This window comes from Ovis canadensis, chromosome 1 (genome assembly GCF_042477335.2).
Source record: "Ovis canadensis isolate MfBH-ARS-UI-01 breed Bighorn chromosome 1, ARS-UI_OviCan_v2, whole genome shotgun sequence".
NCBI classification, from domain to species: domain Eukaryota; kingdom Metazoa; phylum Chordata; class Mammalia; order Artiodactyla; family Bovidae; genus Ovis; species Ovis canadensis.
The window spans coordinates 97,749,671-97,762,718 of record NC_091245.1 but is presented as its reverse complement, the minus strand read 5'-3'; the positions used below and the strand labels follow the sequence as shown (position 1 = coordinate 97,762,718).

General features: G+C 54.3%; 1 protein-coding gene across 1 annotated transcript in view; it reads right to left on the bottom strand.

Moving 5' to 3' along the window:
* Positions 1-1,552: 1,552 nt before the first annotated feature.
* Positions 1,553-13,048, bottom strand: part of PHGDH (phosphoglycerate dehydrogenase) — a 31,096-nt gene continuing 19,600 nt past the window's right edge. The window contains exons 6-12 of the mRNA XM_069602258.1: positions 9,483-9,615; positions 8,830-8,978; positions 8,254-8,406; positions 5,038-5,170; positions 3,846-3,976; positions 2,719-2,956; positions 1,553-1,866 (exon numbers count right to left, since the gene is read on the bottom strand). Coding sequence (XP_069458359.1) covers positions 1,712-1,866; positions 2,719-2,956; positions 3,846-3,976; positions 5,038-5,170; positions 8,254-8,406; positions 8,830-8,978; positions 9,483-9,615 — 1,092 coding nt within the window. The 3' untranslated portion in view covers positions 1,553-1,711. The remainder of the gene's footprint in view (positions 1,867-2,718; positions 2,957-3,845; positions 3,977-5,037; positions 5,171-8,253; positions 8,407-8,829; positions 8,979-9,482; positions 9,616-13,048) is intronic.

Sequence of the window (13,048 nt, the reverse complement as noted above, 5' to 3'; positions counted from 1 at the left end):
GGTGAAGGGAGGGCCCTTTGGTGCATAGGATTCTATGTAAGAGCCTTGAGTGAGACCTGCTCATCTGCTCTGAAAGAAAGGCCTATGGATGAAGGAACCAATGTTGACCAAGTGCCTTAGGCACTTTCCACAAATCAGTTGTTATTCATTCAATCCTGAGAGTTCTCACTGTCCCTCTTATTGATAAGGGAACAAAGGCTTAAGGTCAGAGCAGCTCCAAGCCACTTTGCTATTCCTGTCCCCATCCCCTTCCACGTGTGCAAGGCCCTGACATGTTATGAGCTCCTGGCAGATGTCAGCACAGGGAGTGGCTACAGGCGGAGTTTCTATCAACCTTCGGACACAGCACTGAGGCCACAGAAATGGGTTTGCTGCTGCCAGTGGCAATCAGTTACCCTGTATCGGGCCTTCTCAGCCTGGGGTAGTCTCCAAAACAGGTGCTACTGGGTTTGAGGTGGGAATAGACAATCCCTTACTGACAGAGGGAAAACAACCCTCAAAGGGTGAAACCCTTCAGGCACAGGAGTACTGTTCTGACATGTTTCATGAAAATCTTAAAACCAAGTGATATACTGTCTATCCCATACTAAACTGCGGCTTCCCAGGTTGTGCTAGTGCTAAAGAACTCGCCTGCTAAAGCAGGAAACGCAAGAGACATGGGTTCGATCCTTGGGTCAGGAAGATCCCCTGGAGGAGGGCAAGGCAATCCATTCCAGTATTCTTGCCTGGAGAATCCCATGGACAGAGGAGCCTGGCAGGTTATGGTCCATAGGGTTGTGGAGAGATGGACATGACTGAAGCAATTGAGCACGCGTGCACACACACACCGTACAAAACTGGCTTTGTGAATCTGCCAAATATCCTCAGGCCCCATGCCTTTACTCACACTTTCTTTCTCTTATGAAACCTTTCCAAACATCTCCCGGGAGCCACCATCCTCAACTCAAATGACTTTCTCCCCAGGTCTCAACAGAATTCACACACACCCGTTGTGGCTCTTTCCTCCCTGTTTCCAGTGACCTGTGTGCTCTGTCCCGCAGCAGAGAGAGATGTCTACAGAAGCAGCTGAGCTCTAATAAACCTCCCCCAAGGCAGAACTCCTAACCCAATGCCTGGCACACAGTGCTGTACACGTTTGGTGAGTTACATTTATCAGTGCGCCTCTATGTTCCCAGCCAGAAGGGGGAATCTAAAATAGCACAGACTTTGCGACCCCATGGACTGCAGCCCACCAGGCTCCTCCGTCCATGGAATTCTCCAAGCAAGAATACTGGAGTGCATTGCCATTTCCTACTCCAAAATAGCACAGGCACTTGCTCAAACCCTTGAGGTTTGTTCCTATAAAAATGTCTCTTAAAAACTTGAGACACAGGGAAAGGGTCCTCTTCAGAGCACCCCCACACAGACATGTAGTCCACCCATCTAGATCTCTCTTTATGGGTCTCCCTTTATGTATCCGACTCGCCTGCAGCCAAAGCCCAGCCCCACGGCTGCCCGTGGATGCCCTCTGGTGGCTCTTCCGGGTAATGACAACACAAAACTGCCCAGAGAGTAGAGGGTAGGCTCTTTATTGGGAGGTGATTTCTGTACCATAGGAGGATAGGATTCAGAGGAGACACAAGCAGTGTCAGCCCCAGAAATGTGGACCTCCTCTCCCAGTGGATATGTTTCTTCAGAAAATCCCACGAGGCTGGGACAGGAGAGCCCAAGGTTAGAAGCGGAACTGGAAAGCCTCGGTCACGTGTGGCTTCCAGGGCTCCAGGCTGGGGAGCAGGGAGGAGATACTCATGACGTGCCAGGTCTCCGCATCTGACACCGCAGAGCTCTGATAGGACAGCAGCTGCACCCCTGCCTCTGCCAGGAGGCCTGGAAGTAGAAGAAACCCCTGGTTAGCACCAGGCACAGGGGAAGGAGAAGCAGGAGGCTGGGAGCAGGCTCACAAGTCTTGATTTCTGACATCAGTGTTGCAACAGGGGTGGTGGTCTCAGAATTGAAGAGCTGAGACAGAGGGAACAAAGGGATCCCTGTCAGGAACACCCTCCCCAAGGCAGGGGAGGGAAGATTAGCCACAAAGAGCCAAAGCCACCAGGTGGACTTGCTGGCTGGCAGTTTTATCCGGACCATCAGCAAGGGAGAAAAGCAGGGGAAAGTTCCTCTTGGCATCTGGCAAGGACATTGATATCAGGCCCCCTGACGCCTGTGGGCACTCATTCTCTGCCATACTTGGAAGTGCCCCAGGACCCCGAGCAGGTTTGGTGCCAGGGGCCTGAGGCAGGTCCAAGATGCCCGCGACTGCTGGAGGGATGCTCAGACAGGCTTTGTTGGATCAGGCTGACCACCACTCAGCCCTGCCGTCAGGAAACCTGCAACTCAATAGCTCTGAACTCCAGGATACACTTCTACAAGCAGTCTCAAACTGAGTCCTTAACGTGGTAAGCACCTGGCTAGTAACAGGGGCTCTAGGGTCCCACCCCTGCCACATGGCTCTGCAACCTCAGATAAGGCAATTAATCTCTCAATTCCACATGTTCTGGAACCTGCTGCAGATCCAATGATGCCTGCAGGCATGAAGAGGGGCTGAAGGAGGCAGAAATCCACAGAGCGCAATCCCAGGACAGAGCTGTACACACACACACACACAACACACACACACACACACACACACACACAGCCGTCCCTGCCCCCAGGGCACTGGCCAGCCCCACAGGCCCTCCTCACCAATCATGGTCGGCAGCATCGCAGGGTTGGAGGCCTGAGCCCGGAACATGAGCAGGGGCTGGCCCGGGCGGAGAGGCACTTCTGGTTTGAAGACAGCTCCGTTGAGCGCCTGCAGCACAGGCATGGCGCCCTGGACCAAGCCCACGGCCTGGTAAGGGGCACCTGCCAGGGCCACGGTCAGGAGGCATTCCCCGAAGTCCTGCTCCCCTGGTGTGGCAGGGTTGTGGGAGGTGGTCACCTGCAGAGAGGAGGCAAAGAGGCACAGTGACGCCTACTCCCTCCCTTGGCCTAAATGCCAATTTGTAGGGCATCAGCCTGGCCGCCACACTTAGCAATTCAGGGTCAGGGGAGAGGGCAGATGGGCAGGCCTGGCGGCCCTGAGCATGAGCTTCCTCCCTGAAGGAGGGCAAAGAGATCTACTGGATACAGGTAAAGGCTTGGAGGGGAGGGTGGGAGGAGGAGAAAGCAGAGGGAGGGAGGTAGACTTCTCTTGTCCCCAGGATCATCCCTGAAGAAGGGCTGGACAGGCAGCCCAGCCACCAGAGGTGGTCCAGCCTGGTCCCTCCGGTGCTGACTTCCTGCTCCCTGCATAGAAGCAGTGGCCAACCCAGGATGTCAGAGAGCAGGCGGAGGAGAGGACACAGACTTTGATCTTAAAAGGGAACCAGAAAGGAAGACACTGAAGGGAAGCCATGAGGGGCCGCAGAGGATAAGAGGTGTGGCGAGCTCCTGGAGTTCGCAGACTAGCCCAGACCCTGGGTGGGGTGGTAAAGGACTGCTGGATGGAGAGTTAGAGGCTGATGCGGGGCCACCTCCCGGCTCCCGGCCGGGCTCTGAGATCTCCTTCTTGGCTGTGACGTGGGGGTCCCGCTGGCCCTCTTGCTCACGGAGCAGTTATGCACACAGCACGTTCACGGGCGTCAGTTCTCATGCTGATGCTCGGGGGGCCGGCGGGGGGTGGGGGGAGGTCATGGCTGTCTCCCACAGGGAGGCACTGCCACCAGCAGGACTCACACCCTGGGGGGTCCCCATCAGTGAGCAGAGCTGAGAGGAGCTCTGAACACAGGGGAGAAAGGCAGTGCTGAGGGGTGGAGGGGAAGGGATGGAGGGGAGGGGAGGGTGCGCACATCGAGGCCGGCCTCTTTCACCAGCAGCGTGGCGTTCACCAGGTTCACATTCGCCTGCTGGGACGCGTCCTGCAGGAGGCCGATGATGACGGCGGGGGCCAGGCAGCTCCCGGAGTTCTTCAGGGTTGATCCTGGGGACGGAGAGAAGTTGCCGTCAGGGCGCTGTGTGTTGAAAAACACGGGAGCGGGCAGTGCACTCTGGCCCTGAGCCCTGGGTCACACGGCTCCTCACTGCCCTGGGGGGGGGGGGGGGCCCAAGCCCAGGCTGCTGGGCATTTCTGCTTCCCTCTGGGGGATGGAGAGGCAGCCAGGGGAGGGGGACATACTGGGGGTCCACACCAGGGAGGCGCTCACTCTAAGACACTCCTCTCCAGAACCCAGCCCAGCTCCACTGTCCCTGGCCCGGCCACCTGGGTCTGCCTGTACCCTCACCCCTACTTGGCACTTACACCCTTGCTGGTCTCAGGAAGTGGAGGCAGAAAGGGGCAACCGAAGCACCTGAGCCAACCTCCCTGCCTCTGCCCCTTCCAAGTACTGGCAATGCTAGTGGTCTACCCTGCCACCACCCTGCCACTCCAGCCTTTCCGCAAGTGAGCAGATGTCCAACAGTCAATGGGGAGGACAGGCCTCTGCAGAGTACAGGGGACCCACTCCCCAGTTGAGCCCCTGAGGACATCAGCCTGCCGGAGAGCCCACCTTAGAATGTTCCAGAGCACAAAATACCCCCAGCACCTGCCTTGTCTGACACACCCACCTCAGCTTTCACTTCACGGGTGAAGAACCCATGGCTCAGAGAAGGGGAAGTCCCAGGGCAGGTAAGCAACTGGGTCAAAACTGGAATAAAGGTTCTGTCGCTTCCCCTGGACTCCCTCCACCCATCCTACCGCCTCCCACAGGAAGCTCTGAACCTTGCAGAGGTCCTTCTCGCATCCCAAACGTGCACATTTTAAAAATACTGCCTAACAGGACTTACGAAAATTAAGCAGACTTCCCAATGACTTTGTGTGCCCCTCCCTTTCTGTCCTCACTTGGTAGCAAGTGAGCCATACTCAGATGGGATGTGAGATGTGGGGTCACAAGAACAGGGGCATCTCGGAGCCCCTCGCTGGTCTGTGGCCTGCAGCAGACACACCCGCTGGGGTGCAGAGTCCACAGCCCTCTTCGCCCTCCCTCTGCAGAGTCCCCAACTCACCCTGTGTCACCACCTGGATGGTCCCTTTGGGAGACCCAGCCCAGGCCTGCATCAGCGCCCCAAGAGCTTCAGCCAGACTGACCCAAGGCTTGGTGTGTGGACAGAAGATGCTGGTAAGGGCCTGGGCATTTACCTGCAGAGAAAGGGGAGCAGGACTGAGGTCAGGAAGGGGAGGGACAGGGCACCCCTGCCCGACTCAGCTCCCAGACAAGGTCTTAAGGCCAAGCCTTAGCTCCACATGGAGAGCAGGCAGCAGGGGGCCAGCCTGGTTTTTGGGTGCCTTGGGGTGATAACCTTCATCAGCCACCCACAAGATGACAGCTTGTTCCTGTCGCTGAGGAGCGCTGTAGAGCCAGAAAACGGCACAGCTCCCTGGCGCCCCCTATCAGCTTCCCTAAGCACAAAAGGCTCCCCCACTTCAAACTGCCAAAAGGGGATCAGGGAAGAGAGGGAAGGGACATCTCCCTCTTCTCTGAATGTGCCGCCACCCCTCCCCAACTCCACCAGAGATTTGATTTTCCTGTGCAAACAAGGAAGATAGGTCTTTGACATAAACTATGTGGAGAGTCACAGATCACTTAGACCTAGAGTGGTGGGTCTCTCTGGAATGGCTTTCCTATCTGCCTTCATTTTTATTTTCTGTCTTAATTTTAAGTGTGTTTTTACACTGTCACAAAACACTCTGTCTAAATATCACAATTTGTAAGGCTGGATTTATACACTTGGTTTTTTTTTTGCCATATTACACAGCTTGTGGGATCTCAGTTCCCCAACCAGGGACTGAATCTGGGCCACAGTAGTGAAAGCGCTGAGTCCTAAGTACTGGACCACCAGGGAATTCCCTGTATTCATACACTTTTGATGATCCTATCACTCTTCAAATGTGGACTCCTATGAAGTCCACCACAGGCCTGCTGGGCAGTGGCAAAGAGGCAGAAGCCACATAATCCTCCAATGCTGTGAAGCCTAGGGTCTGGCCAGCTGGACCCCCCGCTGACAACAAAGCAGCATGTTCTGGGTCAAAATGTCTATTTCATCTTGTGGCTCAAGATGTCTCTGAGTTAAGTATCTGGCCACTTGCACTGAGGCAACCTGTAAAGAGAATCATCTAAGAAGGATTTAATTAGAATCTTGGGGTTGGATGCAAATCAATCAGGCAGATGTAATGAGAGGAAAACGTGGAAGTTTCTATTCCTGTTTTCACAGGGAAAACTGGCAGAGAATTAAAGAAGGACGACTCATAATGATGGAAACAGCCGAGGAGGCAGGACTCCCCAGCAGACCCTGCGGTGCAAGGAGGTCCCGGGTGTGACGGTGCCCCACGGCCGGCTCCCCTTTGATCCTCCGTGAAGTGCACAGAAGAAAGGGCAGTGAATCCCAGAACTTCGAGGGAAGAAGTGAAGGGCCAGGCGGCAGCTGGAGGGTGAGAACTGCAGCGGGCAGTGGGAAAGCGCTCACCGGAGAAGCCCCACGGGCATGCACCACACCCGGTTCCTTCCCCTCGCAGGCCAGGGCGCTGCTCGCCACAGGTCTGCCGAGTTAAAAGGGGCATCTATCTTCTCTAGAAGATGAACAGGAGGCTCCAGGAAGAGCCAAGGCATTCGGGCGCCAACCTGATCCTCAGGCTAGTCTGTGCCTCAGGTCACAGCAGAAAGGAACTGGAGAGGACCCAGAAAAGAAGGAGGGACAGTGGGGCTTCCTGGGTGACAAGGAGGTCTTTCTTACCAATGCCTGTTGTGCCCGAGCCACTGCAGGGTAAAACAGGCATTTGTTCCTAATTCGAGACTGAGTTTAACGATCTGGCTGAGATCTGACCACGTAAGTAAGAAGGGGACATTTCATGGGTCCCTTACTTTCTCAGGGTGTAGCGGTCACAGTGGCCTGGAGAGTTGGGCTCTCAAACAAGGGCTGAACAAAGCACCCTGTGTCTCTCCCGCCATAACTCTGTCCTCAGAAGCGAAAGCCCTATGCTGAAGGTCAGCCAGGAAGTCAGGGACCACCCTCTAGCCCTGCCCACCCCCATTCATTACTGGTTAAGTATTTGGGGTAGAGCCACATGAGCTACAGTAAAGCTTACATCCTGCTTTGATTTTTTTTTTTTAATCCTCTGAAAACTTAAAAGAGTATAATTAAGGACTAAAATATAAACTCATGAAATCTTAATAACAAGAATGTGGCTCATGGCAAAAGGATTGGGATGAAGTGAGACAAGCCAAGCAAATATTCGTGAAGGGGCAGGTGGCAAGCCCCCTGAAGCACCTGGCACCCCTGCTGTGCCAAGGCGCTTCAGTCATGTCCGACTCTTTTGCGACCCTATGGATTGTAGCCCACCAGGCTCCTCTGTCCCTGAGATTCTCCAGGAAAGAATACTGGACTGGGTTGCTGTGCCCTCCTCCAAGGGATCTTGCCAACCCAGGGATTGAACCCACGTCTCCTACGTCTCCTGCACTGGCAGGCAGGTTCTTTACTACTAGTGCCACTTGCGCCCCTTATTCACCCCTGTGTCCCCAAAGGGCTATGACAGCATCTGGCACCCACTGGAGCTTAGGGACCATCTGAAGACTGAATGAATGAGACAGGACTTGAAGTGTAAGTCAGGTTCAGCTTGGAGAAGAAACAAAGGACCAGGAAGGGCCCATTGAGAGCACAGTCAAGAAGTCACGATTTGGGGAAATTAAGGGGCCAGCGGGAGTGGAGAGTTCCTTAGCAGGGGTGATGAAGGCTGTGGGGGCAGGGTGGGCCTCTGCGCAGGATTCTAAGTGGAGGTTATGAAAGATGTGCTCAGTGTTACAAAGTGAGACAAGGTGAGAACCCCCTATCAAGGCTTTCTCTTCGGTCCGTCCCCCCCACTCACCCAACCTTGGGCACCCTGCCATCACGCCAGCCTCACTCCTTCACTCCCAAGGCCTGCAGAGAACAAAGGAGCCTTTCTCCAGAGGCATGGTGCAGGGGAAAAAAAACCCAGTGTCTCAGCAGCAAGCCTACAATAGAGCAAGCTAAGCTGGCTCCAGGGTGCCGGGCCTCAGCTCTCAAGGCTAAACTGCAGGGCAGCTCCTGCCGCCCCACCCAGAGCACTTTGCCTGTCAAGTGCAGTGCCTTATCTTGGGCTCCCAGGGCTGAATCTGGTCACTGCTCAGCCCCGGGTCCCCATTCCCAGCTAAAACATGCCCTCCTCTGACTTCTCCTTCTGGGCCCAGCCCCACAAGGCATACTTACAACCCCCGCCAGGGACTTCCCCTTCATCAGGTCCACAAACTGGAGGGCGATCTCCTCTCCGCAGCGACTCTGGGCCTCCTTGGTGCTGGCGCCCAGGTGGGGGCAGCTGATGACATTCTCATGGTCCACCAAGGCCCGGTCCCGGGGTGGTTCCTGACCAGAAAGAGACATCTCTGGGTGGGGTGCTATGGACTGCCTCAGGAACTGGAGGAGGAGAGGACAGGAGCAATGCCAACTCCTACTTCTGCTTCACCCGGTAGTCAGTGGACTCAGTAATAATCGGCTTCCTCATGAATGTTCCATCACAGCAGAACAGAGTCGGAGACTGGATTCCAATCTCAGCTCCATCACTTACTACTCATGTGCTCTGGGCACATCCCCATCTCTCTGAGCCTCAGTTTTCCTATCTGTAAGATGGGTTAATACTACCTACCTCCTGACACAGAGGTGTTATTTTTGGCAACATAATTTCTCCCACTAGAGACAGTAAGCCAAGGCCTTTGCTCAGCTGGGCTTCCAGCCCAAGGCCCTTTGTTCCCACCTCCCCCCGGCCCCCTACGCTGAGCAGGCACTTACCTCCGTGAACACGTCCAGTGCAGCGCCAGCACACTGACCCGACTGCAGGGCCCGGAGCAGGGCACCTTCGTCCACGATCCCTCCTCGAGCACAGTTCACCACGCACACGCCCTTCTTGCACTGGGCAAAGGTGCTGTCGTTCAGCAGGCCTGGGAGGGAAGGAGACGCTGTCTTGCAGCGATGGTGTCGGGAACCACCTGCTCTGGCTCCGGAGGCCCCACCTTCCCCACCACGGGCTCTTCCCCACATGCCTCCTTCCTGGGGGACTACAAGCTCTCTGGTCTCACTGCTCCCTTCTCAGATGCTCTGGGCCAGGAGTCCTAGTGACGAATTTGGACCAGACTCAGTTGAGTTGAGAAACATCTCAAATGTCCCTGAGATGTTAGTGCTTCAGGCAGTGGTCCAAGGAAGTATCCACAGGGTCATTGATCCTACATGTTGACCTAGTTCACCCAGACCCTGTGCATTTCCAGCCAGCTCACCCCTCCTTGATCTGATACCAGGCCGTGTAACAAAGCATCACCGTGCTCCATGCTTACAGGATCTGGAGGCCACCTTCCCACCATAGCTGGTCCCCAGTGTGGGCAGAAGGCCCAGACTGAGGGCCCACCCTTACCTGGTTGGTGGCTTCTGTGGTCAACCCACACACCTACCTGTGGTGGAGGGCAGGAGAGGTGTGTGCACAGTGATAAAGTCACAGAGAGGCCAGATCTGCTCCAGGGGCAGCTGCTGCACACCGAAGGAGGCTGAGACCTCTGGCGAGATGATGGGGTCGTAGCCTATCGTCTGGGGGCGTGTGAGAGGGAGAGGGTAAGTGTCCCTGTTAGTTGTCAGTACTGGTATTATTAATCATGGCTACCGTTTATGGAGCACTGACTAAACTGAGCGCTACTGCTAAGCCTTCCCTCCCTGGTGGCTCAGATGGTAAAGAATCTGCCTGCAATGCCAGAGACTGGAGTTCAGTCCCTGGGGTGGGAAGATCCCCTGGAGAAGGGACTGGCAACCCACTCCAGTATTCTTGCCTGGAGAAGTCCATGGACAAAGGAGCCTGGCGGGCTACAGTCCATGGGACTGCAAAGAGTCAGACACAACTGAGCGACTACCACAATACCCATTTATCTCTCACGGTAATTCAAGGGGGTTGGTACTATTATTCTTCCTACTTGAGATCTGAAGGAAGTGGGGCATCCATGCTGGAGCAGGCAGGGTCAGAATTCAAAGGGAGGTTCGCCCACCTCCAAGCTCTGGACCATGAAAGGATGCAGGAGCAGCTGGTATGTGACTGAACAAGTGGAGCTCAGACACCCTTGGAAAGTGGGGAGCCCCGTGAGAAAGGACGATCCTGTGGGGAGCAGTGACGCTGTTAGAGGGCACGAGGGAAAGGAGGGGAGAAGCTGGCTGCAGCTGGAGGCCCCACGGGCCAGAAGATGGGCAGGCACGCCACCCACTTCAACGGAGCGAGGAAGAGGTGAGGGAGAAGGGTGGTGGCGGTGCCCAGCAGGGCTATCAACAAGACAGACTCACCTCCGGGGAAGGGGGTCAAACACCAGCGCTGACACCAGGTGGGTAGAGTACACTCCTGTCTCTCAAAGGTTCCTTTCACAAGGCTTAAAGTGTACCTCGTCTTGGAAGGCGTAACTGGGTGCCTAATCAGGCAGAGGTATAAACGACTAAAGGCAGGTCCTTTCAACAAGGCAGGTTTGACGGGAGGGGAAGGACTTCAAGAGGAGGAAAGTGAGACTTAGAGGCACCATGGGTTGGGAGGATCCAGAAAGAACCACGGTCTGAGCTGGTGGGGAGAGGACAGCCCCCAAAGCAGAGGTACCTCCCTGAGGCTACAGAGAAGGAGGGAAGGTTGGCTCCTGGGAGATGAGGGCAGACAGGAAACTCAGGGTGGAAACTTCATCGACCCCATCAGCCAAAGGTCATCACATACTGATGGGAAGAGGGAATACTAGAGAAGACAAAGCTCACGAGAAGGAAGAAAAAGCCCAGACTCATGGCTGATGATGGCAAACACCCTTCACACTGACTATGTGCCTCATGGGGCTTCCCTGGTGGCTCACTGGCAAAGAATCCACCTGCCAGTGTGGGAGACAAGGGTTCCATCCCTGAATCGGGAAGATCCCCTGGAGAAGAAAAATGGCGATCCACTCCAGTATGCTTGCCTGGGAAATCCCATGGACAGAGGAACCTGGCGAACACAACTTAGAAACTAAACAACAAACAACAATATGCATCTCATACTTGATGAGTTAGATACTATTACCTCCCTGTTTCACATATGAAGAAACTAAGGCAGAGGTTAAATGATTTGCATGCTCAATTGCTAAGTCGTGTCCGACTCTTTGTGGTCCTGTAGACTGCAGCCCACTAGGCTCCTCTGCCCATGGGATTCTCCAGGCAAGAATACTGGAGTGGGTTGCCATTTTCTTCTCCAGGGGATCGTCCCAACCCAGGGATTGAACTTGCATCTCCTGCACTGGCAGGTAGATTTCACTTGGGAAGCCCATTAAATGATTTAACCAAGGTCATAAAGGTAGCAAGTGGTAGAATTGGGACACAAGTATTCTGGATCCAGCGTCCACGCTTCTAATTCCTACCTGCTAATCAGGGGTGGAGTGGGGAGGCCCACAGCCCCCACCTGAGAAAACAGGGATAGAATGAGATAGAAACATCTCTTCTTACATCAGAAAGAATCCTGGCTACCAGCCACATACCTCTCAGCAGGGGCGATGCTTTGAAGGTTGCCAAGGCAGCACAAGCAGCTGGGAAGAATGTGCAACTAGGTAAGAAGATTTTTCTCTTGCAACATCAAAGACCTAACCACTTCCTGCCTGGTCTACCCAAGAGACCTGCCCCAGGCTCTCTCCTTAGGCCTGGCCCATGTCAAGAGGTGTAGCAGTTGTAAGAATCTCAAAGGTACTGAAATGCTCAAGAAGGCAGGACAGTTGGCTGAGCTGTGCAGGTCTGCAGGACCCAAGATAAGGACTCTGGACCAGGAGGTGGGCCTGAGTCTGGCCTCAAGTGTGGTCAACTGTGTGTCCAGGTGCAAGTCAGTGCCTCCAGACCTGGATCCTCAACTTTAAGAAAAGGAGCAGGTGGACAATTTCAAAGTGACCCCTCCTCTGGTTTTCAACAATTCAATGTTCCATGAAAAGAAAGCTCCCTGAGAAAACATTCAGAGTCGGCCCAGGATTAAACCAAACACAAACAGAAAGAACACAAAGCTTACTACTTCAACAGTGGTTACCTCTAGGTGGTAGAATTAATTTTTCTTCTCCTTTATGCTTTCCTATACTCTTTCAAGTTTCCCCCACTGATCATGACTTTCTTTTGAAGCTAGGGAAATAGAAAAGTTATTTTAGAAAATCATGGCACAGAAGATTACTAGATCAAGTCAGCCTTCCTAGAGAAAAAACAGAAAACAGTTATGAGTGAGGTGTGGCTTTTGGAACCACGTTTTTCACTCATCGTCAGCTCTGCGGCACTAAAGAAGCCAAGTGGGTCCCACTCCTACCCTCGAGGTATAGGGGAAAGAGGCTGCCCACCCCCACACCCTTACAGGATGGTAAGCTCATGGCCATTCCACAGAGGTAAACTCTTCCTTTCTCGTGGGGAGAATGAAAGATCCAGGGGAGGGGAGAGGACCCTGCCCTGGTTCTCACAAGTCTTCTTTGTCCACTGGCTCTGAGGCTGGCTGGAACAATGTCCCATTCATTTCTAATCCAGATATACTTTTTTTTTTTTCATGCAGAACATGGGGAGGATAGGGACACCAACAGAAGTCACACAGCCAAACCTAAGGGAGCAAGTTCACACAACCCTATTGTCTCTGGGCTCTCAGAAGCCAAGAATCAGCACAGGGAGGCTCCTGCAGGCTGAGTCTAGCCCAGCGTCCCTACTGCAGGTGCCTGGGGCTAAAGGGTGGAGGAGGGGGGCGGTGCAGGTGAGATAAGCATCTGCCAGGCTGTCAGCAGGCCCTGACTCAGCTTTCTTTCACAGAGAGACAGCACCTCCTTCATCTGCAGACAACAGCAGGGGAAGAATTCTACCGTTCTCATTTTTCACTCAAGATACCCAGGGCAGAGACAGAGACCGAACTCAACTAAGGGCTAGGGCTCTTATACCAGAAGACATGTTCTGGGAGGTAACAAGGGTGACATGAGGCCCAGGAGACTGACCCCGGTCGGGTTCCGATGTGTCCAAGAAAGGTCAG